Below are 24,169 nucleotides of genomic sequence, written 5' to 3'. Positions count from 1 at the left end.
AGTTAGGATGAGATGGAGATGAGCCATGAGCATGTAGAATGATGGAGCAGGCTCGAAGGGCTGAATTGCCTCCTCTCGCTCGTAATTCCTATGTTTCTGTGAAGGCTGAGCTGTAAATAGGAATCTGACATGGGTGTCTTTGTTATCCAGGTGTCCCAGGGTTTGTATAGGGCCAGGGAGGTGGTGTCTGCTGTGAACCTGTTGCAGTGATAGGCGAACTGTAGTGGATGCAGGCAATCTGGAAGGCTGAAATGGATTTGTGCCATGACTAACCTTTTGAAGCACTTCATAATGATGAATGTCAGAGCCACCAGGCGATAGCCATTAAGGCATGCTGTCTCGCTTTTCTTTGGTACCAGGATGATGGTTCTTGAAGCAGATAGGGACCTCAGATTAGTGTAGAGAGGGGTTTAAAGATGTGGTTGCCCCCACCAGCTGGTCCGCGCAGGATCTGAGTGCTCAACCGGGTATCCCATCCAGATCAGTCGCTTTCTTGGGTTGATTTGGAGAAGGCTGATTTGATGTCTCCGATGGTGGCCTTTGATGTGGGTTGGGCTGAGGCTTCCGAGGTGGAGGGTATTCTCTCGCTGACCTCTTGCTCAAAAAACAGGTATAGAATCCGTTGAGCTCATTGGAGAGGGGTGCATTGGTGCTGGCGATTTTTACATGCCTTCAACCTGTTATGTCTTGCAGTCCTTGCCATAGTCGGTGGGAGTCCGTGTGTCTAGCCTGGCACTCTAGCTTGGTCCTTATGTTTTTGTATTCTCTCATCCATTATTCATGTAACTTTTCCTTTATCCTTTATTGCTAGACTCTCCTTGCTATTACCACCTATACATGCATAAATTATTTTTGTCAACTTTTATTACACAGTGGGCTGAAGAGCTTCTTTCTGTGCTGTGAGAACGTGACTCCTCATATTTGTAGTCATGAACACATTGCTTGTAAAGTGTTTCTTTATTATTTTACTCCATTTGTATCTTGGTCCTTTTTCAGAACTGTACATGGCTCCCAATCATGTCTATTTAGGAGTAGATACTGGGATCTAGAAGGCAGATATGAGACCTGGACATACCACTCAAAACTGCTGAGTTTATCCTGCTATCTTCAAAGCTGTATGCATGCAAATCCCAAGATCTCGCTGATCCTACGCCCTGTTTACAATTTTACCACTTGGGTCTTGAGGAAAAAATGAGCAATCAAGGTAAGGGGCAACCAGTAACAGTCATCTTGGATGAAACACAACCTGCCTTGCTCCTGACATTTATTGTGATGAAGACCCTTAAGACTCAATTCCATGAAGAGGGAAATTACTGTTATATCTCTTGTTGATAGAGAGTCATAGAGGTTTACAGCATGGAAGCAGGTCCTTCAGCCCAACTTGTCCATGCTGCTCTTTTTTTTAAAAACCCCTAAGCTAGTCCCAATTGCCCGCATTTGGCCCACATCTCTCTATACCCATCTTACCCATGTAACTGTCTAAATGCTTTTTAAAAGACAAAATTGTACCTGCCTCTACTACTACTTGGCAGCTTGTTCCAGACACTCACCACCCTGTGTGTGAAAGAATTGCCCCTCTGGACCCTTTTGTATCTCTCCCCTCTCACCTTAAACCTATGCCCTCTAGTTTTAGACTCCCCTGCCTTTGGGAAAAGATATTGACGATTTAGCTGATCTATGCCCCTCATTATTTTATCGACCTCTATAAGATCACCCCTCGGCCTCCTACGCTCCAGAGAAAAAGGTCCCAGTCTATTGGGTCTCTCCTTATAACTCAAACCACCAAGTCCTGGTAGCATCCCAGTAAATCATTTATGCACTCTTTCTAGTTTAATAATATCCTTCTTATAATAGGGTGACCAGAACTGTACACAGTATTCCAAGTGTGGCCTTACCAATGTCTTGTACAACTTCACCAAGACATTCCAACTCCTGTATTCAATGTTCTGACCGATGAAACCAAGCATGCTGAATGCCTTCTTCACCACTCTGTCCACCTGTGACTCCACTTTCAAGGAGCTATGAACCCACACCCCTAGATCTTTGTTCTGTAACTCTCCCCAACGCCCTACCATTAACTGAGTAAGTTCTGCTCTGGTTCAATCTACCAAAATGCATCACCTCGCATTTATCTAAACTAAATTCCATCTGCCATTCGTCAGCCTATTGGCCCAATTGATCAAGATCCCGTTGCAATTGGAGATAACCTTCGCTGCCCATTATGCCACCAATCTTGGTGTCATCGGCAAACTTATTAACCATGCCTCCTATATTCTCATCCAAACCATGAATATAAATGACAAATAACAGTGGACCCAGCACTGATCCCTGAGGCACACCGCTGGCCACAGGGCTCCAGTTTGAAAAATAACCCACTACAACCACCCTCTGTCTTCGGTCATCAAGTTGGTTTTGTATCCATTTAGCTACCTCACCCTGGATCTAGTGAGATTTAACCTTGTGCAACAACCTACCATGTGGTACTTTGTCAAAGGTCTTGCTAAAGTCCATGTCGTCCATAACAAATCAAAACCAGCTGCCTCAATTTCTCTTCTGCTTTTCTGGAAAGGCCAGTGAAAGAATATTACCAAATGCAACAGTAACTTGCTGTTAACAGCTAGCTTTTACTAATCTCTGTGCTGTATTGTGTCTATCTGTGGTCAAGATTGATAACAGCTGTAATTCCACATTTTGCTAACGAGGAGGTTTGGCTCAGCAAATTTTAGAGGTCAAACCCAATGCTTTCTTCCTATTTTCTTTCCATTCATAAAGTGTGACAGTTATAAGGCTGGGTTAGTTGTCTAAATTGCATTTTCAAGCTTTTATATGTAAAATATTTTATTGGAACCTATCACTGCACAGAAAACACAATCAATTCAGTGCAGACATAATGACTTGTCTGGCAGCACAGATCCTAAGTGAAGTGATTACAGATGACATTCAGAATTGTGCAAGGCAACAACTAAGGACTCTGGGAATATATTTTGCTAACGTGTGACCAAGTAATGCTGACTGAAAGCCTCAGAGTGATCATGCTTTTCATTTGGATAATTTGTTAATCACATTTGGTACTCTAATGAGGTGATGAAAATTTGTTTTGTCAGAGAGAAGGCAGGCGCTTGGAAATAATTTTTGTACATAATAGCTTGTAAATTAAACTCATCACTTCAGCTATTAAGTTATGATCTCACTTTCTGTTTGACCTTGGTTTGAGATTTTTTTTCAATTTTTGACATTCTGATTTAGAACATATTCAGTTCAAGCAGTCTATTCTTGCTGAGGATAAACAGTTTGTGTTATCTACTACTAGCCCCAATACGCGGCAAAATGGAGCTGATCACAAAAGGATTTCATTAACTGCATAATGAAAATTGATTATTGTTCTGTGTGCACAGCACCAGAATATCTACTGCAGGAATGTTCTAAAGTGGATGTCCTTTGTGTCAGGCATCCGTTTTTTTAAAAAATAATTGGCAACAAAATTCAAAATATATCTAAGGCTATACTTGTATTTCAATGGAAAAATTAAAACTTAATTCGATTCAGTAGCTGAATAAATGGTGTATTTCGTTCAGCTTGAAGGCGGCCTTTGAATTCTAAGCCACTTCAGCCCTCTAATGGTGGTGCAGTGCTAATGGTACTGGAAGTTGGTTTCACCTTTTGCCATCATAAGTTCTGATCATGAATTCAGTCGCCAGTAAGTTGTAAGCCAGTGAATCTGTGGAATTCTTCACAAGACTGTAGAGACTGCGTTGTTAAGTATGTTCAAGACTGCGATAGATGGGTTTTAATCAGTAAGGGAATATAGGGTTATGGGGTTAAGGCAGAAGAGTGGATTTCAGGATTATCATATCAGATCAGTCATGATTTCATTGAGCAGTGGAGCAGACCCGATGGGTCGAATGAGCTACTTCTGTTCCTACGTTTTATGGTCCTAAGAATTTAAGCATAGGTAAGTCAATGTGGAGGGACAATCCACGGCAGATTGCCACTCTGAGCAAGTTATGGCCCATTATTTAAGTGGAGGAACACTGCAGAATGCTACCGTACAAAAGGATCCAAGGAATTTATTCATTCATGGTCTGTCGGTGTCTCTGGGTCAGCCGGAATTAATTGCCTATCCCTAGTTGTGTTTGAAGAGGTGGTGGTGAACCGCTTGGCCTTGAACTGCTGCAATGCATGTAGTGTAGGTACTCGTATTATAGGAAGATTGTTTGAGGATTTTGACCCAGCAACAGTGAAGTAAAGTTGTAGTAATGCCAGTCAAGAGGGTGTGAGGCTTGGAGAACTTGAAGGAGGTGGTGTTCCCATGCATCTGCTGCCCTTGTTCTTCTGGATAGCAGGTTTTGAAGGTGTTGTCAAAGGATCTTTCGTGAGTGAGGTGTAATGAATCGTGTAGTTGATACGCACTGCTGCCACTGTGCATTGGTGGTGATGGGAGTGAATGTTGAAGGTGGTAGATGGGTGCCAGTCAAACAGATTGTTTTGTCTTGGATGGTGCTGAGCTTCTTGAGTGTTTTTGCAGTTGCACTCATCTATGCAAGTGGAACGTATTCCAACATACTCCTGACTCATGCATTGCAGATGGAGAACGGGATCTGATTTGTCGGGAGGTGAGTTACTCACTGTAGAATTCCCAGCTGTTTGTAGCCACGGTATTTATATGGCTAGTCCAATTCTGTTTCTGGTCAATAGTAGTCTTCAGTTGTTGATTTTGGGGGATTCAGCAAAAGTAATGCTATTGTATGTCAGGGGACGAACCTTCTATTCTCTCTCTCTTGCTTGACACTTGAGCGGTGCGAATATTACGCACCATTTATCAGTGCCTGAAGAGTTTCAAATGGTGCTGAATGTTGTGCAGTCATCAGCAAATGTCCCCACTTGTGACCTTATGATGAAAGGGAGGTCATTGATAAATCAGCTGATCGTGTTTGGTCCTCGCACACTAACCTGAGAAACCCCTGCAGCAATGTCCTGGGACTGAGATGATTGATCTCCAACAAGTACAATTATTTTCCTTTGTTCTAGGTGTGACTCCAAGCATGTGGAGTTTGATTGCCATTGCCTCCACATTTACTCCTTGGTGCTACATTCAGTGCAATGCTGTCTTCATGTCCAGGGAAGATGATCTCACCTCGCCTCTTGAATTCAGCTCTTTTGTCTGTGTTTGGACCAAGGCTGCAATGAGACCAGGAGCTGAGTAGCCTTGGTGAAACCCATAATGAACATCAGTGAGATGGTTGGTGCTGAGTAAGTGCCACTTGCTAGTGCTGTCAAAATTCACTTCCATGACGTTGATGACCATTAGTTGACTGACGGGACTATAATAGGCCGGGCTCCATTTGTTTCTTTTGTGGACAGTACATGGCTGGGCAATTTTGTGCATTGTGGGGTAGATGCCAGTTTTGTCGCTGTACCAGAACAGCTTGGCTCAGGGTGCAGTAAGTTCTGGAGCACAAGGCTTCATTACTATCGCCAGAATATTGTCAGGGCCAATAGCTTTTTCAGTGTCCAATGTTTTTGGCAGTTTCTTGATTTGAATCATGGGATCATCAAATCCCTACAGTGCAGAAGGGGGCCAGTAAGCCTATTGAGCCTGCACCGGCAACAATCCCATCCTATCACCATAATCCCATGTATTTAACCTGCTCGTCCCCATGACACTTAAGGGGCAATTTTGCATGCCCAATCAACCTAATTCATACACCTTTGCAGTGTATTATGTAAAATATTTGATATTGAATCAAGTTGGCTGAAGATGGATTCTGTGATGTTGGGAAATGCGGGAATCTCTTTTGATGGTCTTTAGGATATATATAGTTAATATATTTTGCAATGTGCATTTCTATCCTGATGCAGTAAGTCGGTTGTTAAGTACACAAACCAATTTAGTGTTTGGAGGCCATCTTTAGCATAGATTGTCCATTTTAAAACAAATCTATCAAAAGATTCCACATTGAATAACGTTAATATCTTAAAAGCTATAAATATGGTGTGCTTTTTACTGGGTATGGCACACTTCAAAAGCAAATGCTACTTATATTCTAAATAGATGGAATTGACGATCAACAAAAATAATAATATATGAACAATTGGAGGAGATGGAGAAGTGAGGGCAGATGGAAGGCAGGAGGCGCTTGCAGAAGGTGAGGGAAGAGCTCATTAGAGAGGTGCACAGCGAAGTATGCCTTTTTAGAAAGCAAGAGGAGTCTGGAAAATAAATCGAGGTGCTGAAGAATGAAAAAAAAATTAAAATAGGAAATTAGCTGGAAATAATTTTGGGAACATAAGAACATAAGAACATAAGAAATAGGAGCAGGAGTAGGCCATCTAGCCCCTCGAGCCTGCCCCGCCATTCAATAAGATCATGGCTGATCTGACGTAGATCAGTACCACTTACCCGCCTGATCCCCATAACCCTTAATTCCCTTACCGATCAGGAATCCATCCATCCGCGCTTTAAACATATTCAGCGAGGTAGCCTCCACCACCTCAGTGGGCAGAGAATTCCAGAGATTCACCACCCTCTGGGAGAAGAAGTTCCTCCTCAACTCTGTCTTAAACCGACCCCCCTTTATTTTGAGGCTGTGTCCTCTAGTTTTAACTTCCTTACTAAGTGGAAAGAATCTCTCCGCCTCCACCCTATCCAGCCCCCGCATTATCTTATAAGTCTCCATAAGATCCCTCCTCATCCTTCTAAACTCCAACGAGTACAAACCCAATCTCCTCAGCCTCTCCTCATAATCCAAACCCCTCATCTCCGGTATCAACCTGGTGAACCTTCTCTGCACTCCCTCCAATGCCAATATATCCTTCCTCATATAAGGGGACCAATACTGCACACAGTATTCCAGCTGCGGCCTCACCAATGCCCTGTACAGGTGCATCAAGACATCGCTGCTTTTATATTCTATCCCCCTCGCAATATAGGCCAACATCCCATTTGCCTTCTTGATCACCTGTTGTACCTGCAGACTGGGCTTTTGCGTCTCATGCACAAGGACCCCCAGGTCCCTTTGCACGGTAGCATGTTTTAATTTGTTTCCATTGAGATAGTAATCCCATTTGTTATTATTTCCTCCAAAGTGTATAACTTCGCATTTATCAACGTTATACTCCATTTGCCATATCCTCGCCCACTCACTCAGCCTGTCCAAATCTCTCTGCAGATCTTCTCCGTCCTCCACACGATTCACTTTCCCCAGCATTTCAGGTTTAACCAGCTTCTAGTAATTGATTTGAACCAAGAATGTTCATGTTTTAGCCTTTCAAAAATTATGGAAAGTATTAGTTCTGCAGTGGGATTTGTACTAAATGATGTTTGCAAAGTCATTTTTATGTTAATCTAGCTATTCTGGAATCTAAACAATTATCTGTTTAGAGCAGTGTGAACAGTAGATTTCCCTGCAGAGCTCTTGGTACCACTATAAGCCTCCACGGTATATTGTATGTTGCTGAATGCGACATAATGAATCCTGAGTTAATGGAAATCCACTTCACGATTTTTTTAATGGCATTTTAAACTTGCAGGCTGCATTACTGCTTGCATGGCAGTTTATGGTATTCAGCTTGACACTGGTAAAATATAAATGTGTTCAGAATTGAGTCACTGCTGTGGCTGTCTGAGTAAATACATGGAGTCCTCTTTAAACTGCAAGGTTGTACATCAGCTGTAAACTGTTGGCCTGAGGCAAATGAAATCCCATGCCACACTCCTACAATATTCTCTTTTGTTGCCCAATTGGGGTCGCAAATGCTTTTAGGCTTCATTTCCGCTCTAGTATACTGAGTATAATAAATTCTAATAATATATGTTTGTATTTGGTGCAGTCTTTTTTCTTTTACACTAACTTGCAATTCGTTATTTTCAATTTTCTTTTGATCAGATATCAAAATTGCATGTAGTATGAACTTAAAACTGTGAGCCAGAATTTGCAGGCAAAGTAAAGGCGAGTTTAATTCTCACCATTGTCAACGTGTGGTGTGTTCAATAATTGGTGACAAGGAAGGAAATTCTGCGAATGACTGCAAATTGTATAAGGTTTGCCTCACTATGCTTCAACATCATGAAACTGGCGGCTCGCTGTCAACCTGCCCAGTAATTTAGTGCACTAACTGCCAGTTACCAACACTGCGGAAAGTTAGGCTTGATACTTCAATTGCAAGTATGTTTTTAGTGATGAGGTTAATGTTGCTTCAATACACTGCCTAAGGAAACATTTGGACAGATGAGCAAAAGTAATAGGTTTTCACAAGCATCTTGAAGGAGGAGGCAAAGGTAGAGAGGTTTAGGGAGTAATTCCATAGCTTTGGATCTAGACAACTGAAGGCAAGGCCACCAATTGTGGAGTGATGAAAATTGGTAATGTGCAAGAGGCCAGAATTGAGGAGCACACAGATGTTGCAGGATTGGAGGAAGTTAGTGATTGAGAGGGGCAAAACCATGGTGTGATTTGAAGATCAAGGTGAAAATTTTAATATAGAGGCATTGCTACACCAGGAGCCAGTGCAGCAGAGCTTGTAAACTTTCTTGCTGTCACCTTCCATTTCAGTTTGATTAAATCAATCAATATTTGCAATGAATAATGGGCAGCATATTAGAAGCTGAAGTACCAGTAAAAAAATTCCAACATCTTTACGATCAAGAAGTTTGTGGATGATTCGAAAATAAGTAGGATGGTAAATAGTGAGGAGGATAGCCATAAACTGCAGGAGAATATCAATGGAGTGTTCAGGTGGATAGGTCAGTGGCAAATGGAATTCAACCTAGAAAAGTGAGGTTAATGCACTTGGGGGAGAGCAAACCAGGCAAAGGATTATACTGACTGACTGGTAGGATCCAGAAAGTACTGAAGGTTGAAGGCTACGAAGAGAGTTGAGGGGGAATCTTTTCACTCAGATGATGGGAGTCTGGAACTCATTGCCTGATATGGTGGTTGAGTCAGAAACACTCGTAACATATTTAGATATTCACTTGCACTGCCATAACCTTCAGGGCGATGGGCCAAGTGCTGGAAAATGAGATGTGCAGTCAAATCTTTGACATTGGAGTGCATATCCACGGATCCCTGAAGCAGTTAGATAGATCAGGTGGTTAAGAAGGCATATGGCAGAGTTTTTTTTTTAGCCAAGGCATAGAATATAAAGATATAGACTATAAGAGCAGGGAGATCATGCTGGAACTGTATAAAACATGGTTTGGACATGACTGGAGTACTGAGTGCAGTTCAGGTCAGGAAGGATATGATTGCACTGGAGATGGTGCAGAGGAGATGTATTAGCATGTTGTCTGCAGGCAAGACTGCATAGATTGAAGCTGTTCTTTTGAGCAGTGAAGGTTGAGTGGGGACATGATAGAGGTGTATAAGATTGAAGGGCATGGATAGGGTGGCTGGGAAGGCACTTTCTCCATTAGTAGAGAGATCAATAACCGGGGGCATAGATTTTAAGGTAAGAGGTTGAAAGGTAAGAGGGGAACTGAGGAGAAACGTTCGACTCGGAGGGTAGTGGGAGTCTGGAACTCGGGCAAAATACTGAAAACCTGAACAGAAAATGCTGGAAACACTTGGGTCAGGAAGCATCTGTGGGAAAAGGAGTAAGAGGCACATTTGATGTCTTGTGATCCTTGTGTCAGAAGCTTTAGGAATTAATGTACAAGTTTTGTTTTTGCAGCACATTCTTAGATTTGCTGTGGTTAATGAGTTAAATTTTGTTTTCTACTTAAAATATCATAAAGCAACAGAATTGGCTCCTGGCTGCAAACCCATCAGTTGCTCCAGTTCAACTGGGACAAAGCCAACCCTAATCAAAGGCATATCGTGCACAGTAAGCCAATTCCAAACCTGTTTGTAGCTAAACAAAAATGAAAACTTTTCACCTCAGCAGCAGATTTTGGAATTTGCGAAGTTATTCCCTCGAATGCCACCTCAGAACAGGAGAGCAAAATAGTAATATGGGAAATGAAGGTCAGAGAATGGCAAGAAGGGAGCGAGAGAAAAAAAAACCAAAACTTCCCCAACAGTCAAGACTAGATGTCATAAGGGTAATAGGGTGGCACAGTGGTTGGCACTGCTGCTTCAGTGCCAGGGACCAAGGTTCAATTCCCGGCTTGGGTCACTGTCTGTGTGGAGTCTGTATGTTCTCCCCGTGTCTGCATGGGTTTCCTCCGGGTGCTCCAGTTTCCTTCCACAGTCTGAAAGACGTACTGGTTAGGATGCATTGGCCATGCTAAATTCTCCCTCAGTGTACCTGAACAGGTGCCGGAGTGTGGCGACTAGGGGATTTTCGCAGTAACTTCATTGCAGTGTAAGCCTACTTGTGACAAATAAATAAGACAAAACTGAAGGCTCTATCTGAATGCGCATAGCATTCATAACAAAATAAATAAATTGATAACACACATTCAAGTAAATAAATATGATCTGATTGCCATGACAGAGCAGTGGCTGCAGGATGGCCGAGATTGAGTCCTGAATACTTGGAATAAGTTTATAAAGAATTTTTAAAAAATAATGAAAGACCCACCATCTGTGGCTAAAAAGTTAATCAGGAATATGAAAGGAAGCTCGCTCAGTGTAAAAAGGCAAGAGTTTCTACAGGTATTGAAAAAGAAAGAATAAAGTGAGTGTCGGTCCTCTAGAGAGTGAAAATGGGGTGTTAATAAAGTTAAAAGTTTATTTATTGCCACAAGTAAGACTTGTATTAATACTGCAATGAAGTTACTGTGAAATTCCCCTAGTCACCACAGTGTGGCGCCTGTTCGGGTCAATGCACCTAACCAGCACGTCTTTCAGAACGTGGGAGGAAACCGGAACACTCGGAGGAAATCCACACAGACACGGGGAGAACGTGCAGACTCCGCACAGGCAGTGACCCAAGCTGGGAATCGAACCCAGGTCCCTGGCGCCTTGAAGCAGCAGTGCTAACCACTGTGCTACCATGCCATATGAGATAATATGGGTGGATAATATGGATAATATTTCCCATATTACTAATATGGTTTGCACATTCTCCCTGTATCTGCGTGGATTTCCTCCGAGTGCTCTGGTTTCCTCCCACAGTCCGAAAGACGTGTTGGTTAGGTGCATTGAGCCGAACAGGCTCTGGAGTGTGGTGACCAGGGAAATTTCACAGTAACTTCATTGCAGTGTTTATGTAAACACTCTCCTTTAAGATACTCCTTTTAAACCTAACTCTTTGACCAACCCTGGCCAAATACTTTAAGTTTCCTTTGGATACCTGTGAACTACCCGTGGGACTTGCTGTATCAATGCAAATTTTTGTGTCATGGGACATAAGCTTCATTATTTTGTCCCCTTGCTGATGTTGAACTGGGAGAAAGAATTTATCATATTTTGGACTAACTGTTTGCAATGGTATACTGAATTATCGATATTGGATGGGCAATTCAGAACGGAGGTCAGCTGTTGTGGCAAGTTACTTTTGATCGAGGTTTAACTTGGTGACTGACTCTAAATCTAGTTAAAATGATAAATTGAAGCCATTGTTGTCTTAATCTTCTGCAAAGCTAATTTGGTGCAAATGCTTGAGGTTTTGTTTCTGAGGGATGAGTTGAACTACTTCTGAGCAAACGAATGCTGTATAATTTTTTGAGGCAATAGCCAGTTACACTGAAATGAGGTTTGGGCATGGGGGTTTGTAAGGAATGTTTGTAAAAATGTTTTTGCGCAGTGACGATGATGGTATGGAAGTGGAGATGATGAATGATATTGAAAGGAAATCAAATGGGCACTCAAGGGAATAAAACTTGCTGTTCTATGAAGATAAAGCAGAGGAATGGGACAGATTGGATTGCTTTACAGAGAGTCAGCATGGACTTAGTGACCTGTATATATTGACTTGAATGACCCTTTGATGCATGTTAGATATTGCAGTGTATCAGTAAAATGCTTTAATGCTTGTTTGGTTGTTTCATTTTTTAGCAGGGGGTGATCACCCATTTCGTCCAAAAGCCTTATATAAAGTGAGGTTTGGGGCACAAATTCCAGAACTCCTGAGACTGTTCATATTCTGTGTTAACTTCCATTATTTATGTCAAGCTATCGAGGTAGAAATTGGGCTTTTTTGCTTTTAATGGGAGCACCATTTCAAGGAGCAATGTCTTGTGCCCCACGAGTGGCTGAAGACATCCAACCCAAATTGAGCTGGCTGAATTTTCGGGTGTTCCGAGCAGCTACTGAAAGCAGGCCGATTAAATAGGAAGCCTAACTGTTGTTTTAGGTCTCCTCTTGGAAGTAAACTTTATTTATTAGTCGCAAGTAAAGCTTACGTTTTGATTTGATTTATTATTGTCACATGTATTAGTATACAGTGAAAAGTATTGTTTCTTGCGTGCCATACAGACAAAACATACCGTTCATAGAGAAGGAAACTAGAGAGTGCAGAATGTCGTGTTACAGTCATAGCTAGGGTGTAGAGAAAGATCAACTTAATGCAAGGTAGGTCCATTCAAAAGTTTGACAGCAGCAGGGAAGAAGCTGTTCTTGAGTCAGTTGGTACGTGACCTTTGACTTTTGTATCTTTTTCCCGAAGGAAGAAGGTGGAAGAGAGAATGTCCGGGGTGCGTGGGGTCCTTAATTATGCTGGCTGCTTTGCCAAGGCAGCAGGAAGAGTAGACCGAGTCAGTGGATGGGAAGCTGGTTTGTGTAGTGGATTGGGCTACATTCACAACCTTTTGCAGTTCCTTGCGGTTTTGGGCAGAGTAGGAGCCATACCAAGCTATGATACAACCAAAAAGAATGCTTTCTATGGTGCATCTGTAAAAGTTGGTGAGAGTCATAGCTGACATGCCAAACTTCCTTATTCTTCTGAGAAAGTAGAGGCATTGGTGGGCTTTCTTAACTATAGTGTCGGCATGGAGGGGGGCACCAGGACAGGTTGTTGATTATCTGGGCACCTAAAAACTTGAAGCTCTCGACCCTTTCTACTTCATCCTTGCAATGAAGTTACTGTGAAATTCCCCTAGTCGCCATTCTCCGGCGCCTGTTCGGGTCAATGCACCTAACCAGTACATCTTACAATTTCCTACAAAATTGGGCAACAAAGAGATGGACAAGGGCAAACCAGAGCCACATCAGTTAGGTTCACCAGAAATGCAAGTTGAGTATTGCTGAAAAAAGCCCTATGCTGTTGAAGTTTTTTTGTCTTGCATTCATCAGGACAATTTACAAGAATACCAAATTGTCAAGGGAATAAGAATTTATACTGCATGAGAAGACAGTGTTGGTTGATTGGCAAGTGGACTCTGGTAGTGGCATTGCCATGGCGCATGCACCAGTTAATTGACAGTTAACTGCCAAGTTTTGTTTCAGTCTCACTTTCCAAGGTTCTATTCCCCTGGGTTCCAGAGTACACTCGAGTATCAGTTTACAAGCACAGTTTACCTCTTCAGCCACACCAAGTAAAACACTCCTCCACAGAGGCACCTTTACACCAATGGCTTGCAGCATGGAGTCAGCAACCTTCAACTGCTTGCTTGGATCTCCAGAAGTCCTCTTAAACTCTTTGCAACTACAAGGGCTTCTTCTGATCCCACTTTGCTTAAAGTCTGCTCCCCGCAGCCCTTTCTCTAATTGGAACCTGTTTTTCTACTCCCTAATTGAACTTAACTGGGAACTGTTTCTGTCCCCTGTCTTTGTCCCTTATTGTCTCTTTGGATACAGGGATAGTAGGTGCCGTAGCCAAATTTGCAGATGACACAAAAATCAGTGGGATAATTTGAGATAATAAATTTACTAATGGGTATGGATAGGTTAAGTGAATGGAGCAAAATTTGGCAGATGGCACTAAATGTGAATAAGTGTGAGGTTACCCATTTCGGTAGGACAAATGCAAAGGCATGTTATCTAAATGGAGGGAAATCTCGGAGTGCTTCGGTGCAGAGGAATCTGGGGGTTCTTGTGCATGAGTCACAGAAAACTAGTATGCAGGTGCAGCACCACCACACAATCCAATCCATCACGCAAACCAGCCTCCCATCCAGTGACTCTGTCTATACTTCCTGCTGCCTCGGCAAAACAGCCAGCATAATTAAGGACCCCACGCATCCCGGACATTCTCTCTCCCACCTTCTTCCTACGGGAAAAAGATACAAAAGCCTGAGGTCATGTATCAACCGACTCGAGAACAGCTTCTTCCCTGCTGCTGTCAGACTTTTGAATGGACCTACCTTGCATTAAGTTGATCTTTCTCTACACCCTAGCTATGACTGTAACACGACATTCTGCACTCTCTCCTTTCCTTCTCTATGAACAGTATGCTTTGTCTGTAGAGCGCGCAAGAAACAATACTTTTCACTATGTTAATACATGTGACAATAATTAATCAAATCAGAAAATAAGAAAGGCAAATGGAATCTTGGCATTTTTCGCTAAAGGAATAGAATATAAAACTAGTGAAGTATTACAGCTACTGGACAAAGCATTTGTGAGACCACGCTTAGATTGTGTACAGTTTTGGTCCCCTTATTTGAGGGGGGATGTACTCGTACTGGAGACAGTTCAGAGGGCGTTCACTTGATTGATTTCAGAGATGAGGGGTTTGACTTGTGAAGAAAGATTGGGCAGTTTAGGCCTATACTCGAGTTTAGTAGCATGAGAGGAGATGTAATTGAGGTGTTCTAGATGATGAGGGGGATTGACCAAGTGGATGTGGAGAGGGCGTTTTCTCTTGTTGGGCAATCTAAAACAAGAGGTCATGGCTTTAGAATAAAAGGGGTAGCAGAATTAAAACAGATGAGGAGAAATTACTTCTCAAAGGGTCGTCAGTCAGTGAAATTCACTACCCCAGAGTGTGGTAGATGCCAGGACTGAGTAAATTTAAGGAAGAGGTGGACCCTCCGCCTGCCTCTGGTCTCTTTCTTTTTGGAGGTGGTCATTGCCTGGCTTCTGTGTGGTGCGAGTGTTAGTTGGCACTTGTCAGCCCAAGCCAGGTCTTGCTGCATTTGGCTATTGGCTGCTTCAGTATCTGAGTTGTCGCAAATTATACTGAACATTGTGCAATCATCAGAGAAGATCTCCACTTCTGACCTTATGATGGAAGGAAGGTAATTGATGAAGCAGCTGAAGATGGTTTGGCCTAGGTCACCATCTTGCAGTGATGTCCTGGAGTTGAAATGATTAACCTCCCATCACAAGAACCAACTTCCTTTTGTACCAGGTATGACTCCAATCAACCAGCAGAGTTGGTTGGAGTCATACCTGGCAGGAGTCAACCCCTGATTCCCATTGATTCCAGTTTTACTCGGGCTCCTTCATGCCTTACTCAATCAAACGCTGCCTTAATGTCAAGGGCAGTAACTCTCTCTTCGCCTCAGGGATTTAGCTCTTTTGTCCATGTCTGTCTCCCAACGAACAGTGAGTTTTCCCTGATTTCATTGATTCTGGTTTTGCTAGGGCTCCTTGATGCAGCACTCATTCAAATATGGTCTTAATGTCATGGGCAGTCACTCTTGCCTCACCTTTGGAGTTCTGTTCTTGAACCAAAACTGTAATGCGGTCAGGAGCTGAGTGAGCCAGGCAGAACCCAAACTGAGCATCACTGAGTGGGTTTTGGCTAAGCAAGTGCTGCTTGATTGCACTATTGGTGTGCCCTCATGCATTTTCCATTGATTCCTGACATGGTGCTAATGATAGAGTGGGGCATATTTTGATTTGATTTACTGTTGTCACATGTAATGGGATACAATGGAAAGTATCATTTCTTGTACGCCATACAGGTAGAACATACTGTTCATAAAGAATGTAGGGGAGAACAAAGTGGATAGGATACAGAATGTAGTGTTGCAGTTACAGATGGGGGGGGGGTGAGGGGAGGGGGAAGAGAAAGATCAGCTTAATATATGATGGTACCATTCAAAATTTGACAGGGAAGGAGCTGTTCTTAAATCTGTTGGTACAAAAGGCTGAAAACACGTATCTTTCTCCTGACAGAAGATGGAAAAGTATATCCTGGGTGAGTGGGGTCCTTGATTCTGCCGGCTGCTTTACTGAGGTAATGGGAAGTGTAGACTGAGTCAATGGTTGCGAGGTTAGTTTGCCTGATGGACTGGACTGTGTTTACAACCCTTTGCAGTTTCTTGCAGTCTTAGAGCAGCAGCCATACCAAGTTGTGATACAACCAGAAAGAATGCTTTCTATAGTGGATCTGTAAAAGTTGGTGAGAGTCATAGTGGACATGCCAAATTTCCTTAGTCTTCTGAGAAAGTAGATGTGTTGGTGGGCTTTCTTAACTATAGCATTGGCATGGAGGGTCCAGGACAGATTATTGGTAATCTGAACACCTAGAAGCTTGAAACACTCGACCATCTCCACTTCAGCACTGTTGTCGTAGATGCGCATGTCCTCCACTACGTTTTCTGATGTCCATGACCAGCTTCTTCATTTACTGACATTGAGTGAGAGATTATTGTCATTGCACCATTTCAGCAAATTTTCTCTTTCCTGTACTCCATCTTGTCGTTGTTTGTGATCCAACCCACTACGGTGGTGTCATTAGCAAACTTGAAAATGGAGTTGGAGCAGAATTTAGCCACACAGTCATAATTGTACAAGGAGTAAGGAGCTGAGTGTGCATATGTCAGACTATGGGGTTACTGATTGTGGTCGAGTATAATTCTGCTGATGTCCCGCAGTGCCTCGTGGATGCCCAGTGTTCAGTTGCTAGATTTGTTTTGGAAATTTAGCACAATGGTAGTGCCACATCGCACGATGGAGGATATCCTCAATGTAGAGATGTTTTTTTTTCTTCAAGAAATGCGCGGTGGTCACTCTTACCAATCTTGTCATGGACAGATGCATCTGAGCCAAGCTGGTCGGTGAGGATGAGGTCAAGTATGTTTTCCCTCTTGTTGGTTCCCTCACCATTTACCTCAGATTTATCTGCTATGTCCTTTTAAGATTTGACCAGCTTGGTCAGTAGTGGTCTTTGTGTCTGTATGAATCCAATGTAATTTTAGCGATAGAACTGGTGACAAAATACAAATCTAATCAGGTACTTTGATTTGATTGTGGTTTATTAATTTTTAATATTAGCTTGACCTGTGTTAGCTCAGTTAGCAGTGTTAACTATCCAGTTGTATCCTTTCTTCATTAAAGGCTTGTTCCTTTAATTGTTCAAGAAGGTTGTATTTGGTCAGAAATGTAATCTTTGATTACATTGCTTTGAAATAGATGTGTGTTGAATACAATTAATTTTTCTTTGACAGTGTAATATTCAGAACTTGGATCATAACCTTGAAGTACCGTATAGTAAAATGAATGTTTAAGAATATTTCATGTGTACTGATCTGTTTTTCATTGGATGGGATGAAATACACTAAGTCCATAATTGGTGAGGTTATATTGCAGATGTCACTTTTTTTTTCTATCCAGGCATGTCCTTCATGGTACTCTTCTGCTTTTCTCTTCTAGGACTTGGTGAATATTGACATGTTTCTTACAGCAAAGGAGGTAGAAGAGTCACTTGAAAGGCAAGAGACAGCTACTTGTCTGGCCTGGTGTCATGACAACAAATCAAGGCTGAGGAAGATGAAGGTATGTCCTCAAAATAAATTGTAGCTCTTGGCTATTAGTCAAGTTAGCTTTGAGTGGCTCTTGCTAATTAACCAGTTTGTACGTGTATTATGATTGCTGCAGCTGGAGACCAGCACTATTGCCATAGCTCGAATTTCCAAATTGTGTTTTAAACCTTTACCTTGGGAAGCAAAACATTGTTTTCTACAAATGGAAACAGTGTTGAAAGTTTCTTTAATTATTGAAGGAATAGTTTGAATATGTTGAAATACCATTTGTAATTTAGGTAACTGGAAAGCTTACACTTTCAATAGTAAGCTTTCCAAAAAGCATGTAATAAACCTTTTCCCACATTTATATCCCCACATTAACTTATGTTTTTTATCATCCCTTAAGAGAAGGGATTAGGTGGACAAACAGTTTGGGAAATTACTCTTCAATAAACCTATACACTTTGTTGTAAGGCTGTAAATTGAAAAGCAGGATCTCAATGGTGGTAGTCGTTAGAAAGGAAATTTGAACTGTTATTAACTGAGAGAATCAGGATGCCACAAGATTTCGTATTTAAACAACTTTACTATACAAGATTTAGACAAAGCAAGTGCTACTAACTTAATACTATGGTTCATAAACACTTGGGGCACGATCTTATCGGCCATTCACATCACGCTCCTACTACAGCAAAGTTGGAAAATTTGGCGCCCAGCCAAATCTCAGTTCGCTGCAGCGAGATGGGAAAATTGCACTGGCGTGCATGGCCTTAACATTCCGGCCTTGGATTTTAAACCAAAGTTTCAACAGGACACTTCCCATCCTAGTCTATCTGAAATCGCAGCGAAATCCACATCAAAAAAATTCCCCTCTGCAATCTATCCCCATGGCTCATGCCAAACCTGGGATGTGCCAGATAGAGGTTCCAACTAATGCTTCAATTCCCAAATTTGTCTTTTGATCCGAAGAGAATTTGAATCCTTTTAAGACTTTTCCTTGTTTACCTATTGCTTCCAAACGCTTAAGTAAAAGCAAAATGCTGTGGATGCTGGAAATCTGAAATAACATAGAAAATGCTGGAAAAACTCAGCAGGTCTGGCAGCATCAATGGAGAGAGAAACAAAGTTTCTATTTGACTGTCCTATGATTCTTCCTCCGAGCTTCCAAATTCATCTTTGATCTGGGACCTACATGAATAGTTTAAATCCCAATGGAGACAAAAGAACTTCAATGCTTTCACACCTTTTAACTCTGATCTTATTAAATAAAGTAAGAAGTCTCACAACACCAGGTTGAGAGTTTACTGAGTTTACTATGTTTACTGAGAGTGATTCCTTATCACTTTGTAGAACCATGCCTCAGTAAACAAGGGCATTCAGCCTTGGATCTTCAGGTAAGCGTTCTCCAAGGCGGCCTTCACGACACACGACAGCGCAGAGTTGCTGAGCAGAAACTGATAGCCAAGTTCCGCACACATGAGGACGGCTTAAACCGGGATGTTGGATTTATGTCACGTTATCAGTAATCCCCACAGCTTGCCTCCTGGGCTTGCAGAATTTCACTAGCTGTTCTGTCTGGAGACAATACACATCTCTTTAACCTGTGTTGAATGCTCCCTCCACCCACATTGTCTGTACATTTAAGACCTGGCTGGCTGTAGAGATTTGCATTCTAATCAGTATTCTGTAATTTGATTTCTGTGTCTGTTTGCACTGTTTGAGAACAGAGACCACTCCATCTGACGAAGGAGCTGTGCTCCGAAAGCTTATGGTATTTGCTACCAAATAAACCTGTTGGACTTTAACCTGGTGTTGTGAGACTTCTTACTGTGCTTACCCCAGTCTAACGCCGGCATCTCCACATCATGACCTTATTAAATAAACACAGGCTTTCCATTGAATTTATATTTCTTTGGGCCCGTTAACTTAGCTTCCGAGCCAGATTTTCCCCCAGGTGTATCTTCTATTTAACACTCCAAATCCCAACCTACAATTTTTAAAAATCATAAATTGTTCCTGTAACGTGAATCATAAAATTAGACGTTTTTGAAAAATCTATTGCCCCAGCTGCATGCAACTTGACAAGAACAGACCGATCAGATGATTCAACACACGGCTAAAGGGCTGGTGTGAGGAAGAAGGGTTCTTGGCGCTTGGACCAATTCTGGGCCAAGAAGGAGCTGTACTGATGCATGGGTTCCATCTGAACTGAGATGGGACTAATGCCTGAGCACAAAGGGACAATTGGGAAGTGAAGAAGGTTTTAAACTAGTAAGGGAAAGAAGGGACCTACAAGAAATGTAAGCAGCTTAAATGTTTTTTTTTAAAAAGCAGGAGAACATGGGAAAGAATAAAGTAAGGAACAATGTTGGCAAAGGAATTAACTAGAATGGGAATTTACAAAGATAGTTAATAAAAATAAGGTTCAAATATCTATACAATAAGCAGGGAAGTTGAAAGCAAACGTGTTGGGAGGAACCAGACATGGTCGGAATTACTGAGATTTGACTACAGAAAAATCAGGATGGGGAATTAATGCATTGTAAAATATGTTTAGAAATAGTAAAGTGGGGAAACAGGATAGTGGGGATAATTGTACTTATTTGGAATAATATTATGGAAGTTAAAAAAAGAGACGCAGCTATCAGCAAGACAAAAATAGAATCCATAGGTATAGTGATACAAAGTGATAAGGAATCACTCAATAAACATGCAATCTACAGACCACCTAACAGTTGAAGGGAGGTGGAGGAAGAAAAATGCAAACTATTTAGGGAATTAAGCAAAATTTATGCAATAATCATGGGGGATTTCGCCTCTCTTTCACCAATGCTGGCACCTGTGGTTAGAACTGCTGCCCCTCAGTGCCAGGGACCCAAGTTCAATTCCCGGCTTGGGTCACTGTCTGTGCAGAGTCTGCACGTTCTCCCCATGTCTGTATGGGTTTCCTCCGGATGCTCAGGTTTCCTCCCACAGTCCGAAAGACGTGCTGGTTAGGTGCATTGACCTGCTAAATTCTCCCTCAGTGTACCCGAACAGGCGCCGGAGTGTAGCGACTAGGGGATTTTCACTGTAATTTCATTGCCGTGTTAATACAAGCCTGCTTGTGATATGAATAAATAAACTTAAAACTATCTTGATATTAATTGGATGGAAGAGATAGGAAAAAGTGGATTGGAACAGGAATAGAACATTCAACTCATCTGCCCTGCTCCACCATTCAAAAGGATCGTAGCTGATCTTTCACTTCAATGCCTTTTTCCCCCACTATCCCTATATCCTCATGTCGTTGATATTTAGAAATCTGTCAGTCTCTATTTTAAATATACTTGATCACTGAGCAAAGATTTACAAGTCTCTGAATAAAAGGATTTCTCCTCTGTTTTAAGTGGCTTTCCCTTTATTTTGAAATTGTTCTCTGGTTCTTGACTCCCCAACCAAGGTAAACCTCTCATCTGCAACTACCCTGTCTATTCCTTTAAGTCTTCGGGGGAGGGGTGGGGGGTCTCACCGTAGGTTTCAATGAGATCACCTCTCATTCTTTGAAACTCTGGAGAATAAAGGCCCAGTTTTCTCCCATCTCCATGGGACAGCCCCGTCATCCCAGGAACAAGTCTGGTGAGTCTTTGGTGCACTCTCTATGGCAGTAACATCCTTCCTGAGGTGAGGGGACCAAAACTGCGCACACTACTCTACAGATGTGGTCTAACCAAGGTTCTAGATAATTGAATCAAGACTGCTACTTCTGTAAGGAAATGGTGTCCTTACAAGGACTCCGGCTAACTCAATATGTAAAAAGCTCAATAAGGGAAGATTCATGGTTGGATTTAATAATGTGGAATGAACAAGAGCAGATAAGACAAGTGACCATAACATAATGCATGGTATGACAGTGAAGGAGAAGTATGATGAAAGTCAAGTGAATACATTGAAGAAAAGCTGATATTTATTTTGAGGGGCGGTTTGGTAGAGGAGAACTATTCTTCCCATTGAAAATGCAGGAGCAATACAGCACTCTACCACCCCAGGTTAGTAATGGAATTAAATCAGCAATGAACATTCTGATGAAATAGAAATGATCTGTACTCTGAATTTGTCAGGACTAGTGAGAAAGTATTGGGGAGGCAGTGACGTAGTGAAGTAAACCCAGGATCTCCTACCCTAATTTTTTTTAAAATCAAGCTACAGTTCGCATCCCTTAAAAGTGAAATATCGTCGAATAATGGATAATAACAAAGCAGTATTGTATTCATCTGCCACAAGAAATCAACAACGTCATCATAGAATCAGACAGCACAGGAGGAGGTAATTTGGCCATCGTGTTGCGATCAGCTGTTTGAAATAGCTATTCAATTACTCCCTCACCCCTGAGTTTTCCCCCAGAGCCTACAAAGTTGTTCTTTTCAAGTATGGTATATATCCAATTCCCTTTTGATAGATTCTTTTCAAATTGAAGTTGGATTCATCAATTTTTTTTCGGGTAGTGCACTTCAGATCACAACATGCACCATAAACCCATTTCCTCCTTGGGTTTTGTGCCCATTATCTTCAGTCTGTGTTCTTTCTTTACTGAACCATCACCCTCTGGTTGGACTGGTAATCCAGAGACCCAGCGTAATACTCTGGGGTCCTGGGTTAGAATCCCACCATCAGATGGCGAAATTTGATTTCAATAAAAATCTGGAATCAAAAGCCTAATGGTGACCGTGAAACCATTATCGATTTGTGGTAACCATCCAACTGGTACACTAATATCCTTTCGGGAAGGAAATCTGTTGTGTTTACCTGGCCTGGCTGACATGTACCAGACCTACAGCAAAGTGGTTGACTCTTATGCTCCCAGGGATGGGAATAAATGCTGGCGCAGCCAGCGACACCCACATCCCATGAATGAATTTTTTTTAAAAAGCTTTTGCTCCATCCATTTTGCATCTAGCTTTGGCCTCCAATCAGCCCAACCTACAAGCTCAGCACTGGATGTGATATTGGGTGTGGTCTGTCACCATCACTTAAGAAATAATAATTTCTGGCACATGTTTCAGTTTTCTAAATTTTAAAAGGTGCCTATGTTTGAAAAAGAATTTTTGCTTTTAAGGTGTGCGAAGTGCTATAATAAGGTATAGGCAAAGCAGGACTTTTCCCTACCACCAAATAGAAATACAGCTCCTTTGACCATGTCGAGGGAATATTGTGTCCAAACATGTCGAGAAGTCAATTAAATTATCACTGTTCCAAGGTGGACTTTTTAAAATCAACATAAATGTCCTCCCAGATGTGAGGTTTCTATAGCAACCAAAATGTCACTATATTTAGTGTCATGGATGTAATGGATTGTTTAAAAAGTGATGTTATCATAACCATGGTGAGCGCTTTGAATTACTGACATTTAAATAAAAACCCACAGAGCAATAATCCACATTTCAAACCGTGCCATTGTTTTCATATCATTGCTGAAACAATGCGTCATTTGGAAGAGCACAAACAATTTTGAAAAAAATATAGTTTTCGTACGAGTGAATCTGGCTGTGTAAGTTAGCAGTTGATTTGAGCTCCATACAATTAACCCAAAATGTCATCCACTTCAACAAGTGATAAGTATGCTGTGGGCCAAATTATTCAGAGTGGCGAGTGAATGGCACCTATTTGTTGGACTCTAATTTGCATATAACATGCAAAATCCTATGGAAAGTTTTAAGTTGATGACAGCGGGATGTCCAAATGACATGGTACTCTCTCCAAGACACCAGAGTCCTGTAATAACTGAGCGTTCCTTTGTCAATGAGTTGAACCAGGAACTAACAATTAAAATTGTTCATGTCGAAATTGCTAATGTCAAATGAGGTTTATTTATTCATTAGTGTCACAAGTGGGCTTACATTGGCACTGCAATGAAGTTACTGTGAAAATTCCTGAGTCACCACACTCTGACACCTGTTCTGGTATACCAATACATTGCAACCATTCCATTTGCACTAATTTTGCTTTACTGACCTGTGTGGAACTTTATCAAAAGCCTTCTGAAAATGCAAAACACGCATCCCCTCTTCTATTCTTCTAGTTACATCCTTAAAACACTCTTGACACGTTACACCAGTGATAGGCAGCCGAGGCTGTTGAATGGGCCACATGAGCAGCCCTCCTTCGTCCCTGAACTGTAGGATTTAAACCAGGCTTGTTCACTAGCCATGACCTCATGAATGAGGTTGAATACATTTTAATGCACACCAAATATTTCTTACAGTTTAGAAAATACTCAACTTCAAATGTTAAAAACAAAAATATTTACACGTTGGATGCAGAGGGAGTTCACAGATCTGAGTCAATGTGTGCAATCAACATGCACCTTGCTTCATGTGACCTTGTTTTATGTGCATATCACTTTAATCATATGGTCGGAAAGAAAACTGGATAGAAACCAATGGAATATGTTAATCTTGTGCATGGGCAATGGTGAACAAAATCTCTTGTGGGCTGCATGTGGTCCCTGGGCTCCAGGTTGTCCACCACTGAGATACACAAACATAATTTTCCTTTTTATAAATCCATGTTGACTCTACCCAAGCCTACCATTTTCTTTTTAAGTGTCCAGTTGTCACATTTTAAGTTTCAAGCATTAGCCCTATTACTGATGTCAGGCTAACAGGTCTG

The 24,169-nt window shown here is 41.7% G+C and overlaps 1 protein-coding gene across 1 annotated transcript in view; it reads left to right on the top strand.

Annotated features, from left to right (window-relative positions):
- The window catches only part of maea (macrophage erythroblast attacher, E3 ubiquitin ligase), a 133,215-nt gene that overhangs the window by 62,844 nt on the left and 46,202 nt on the right, over window positions 1-24,169 (top strand). Inside the window, exon 4 of the mRNA XM_078223199.1 lies at window positions 17,430-17,552. Within this exon, the coding sequence (XP_078079325.1) occupies window positions 17,430-17,552 (123 nt within the window). The remainder of the gene's footprint in view (window positions 1-17,429; window positions 17,553-24,169) is intronic.

The sequence above is a fragment of the Mustelus asterias genome, chromosome 1 (assembly GCF_964213995.1).
Source record: "Mustelus asterias chromosome 1, sMusAst1.hap1.1, whole genome shotgun sequence".
NCBI lineage: Eukaryota > Metazoa > Chordata > Chondrichthyes > Carcharhiniformes > Triakidae > Mustelus > Mustelus asterias.
The sequence above is the reverse complement of the archived record's forward strand: the minus strand, read 5'-3'. Positions and strand labels throughout refer to the sequence as shown.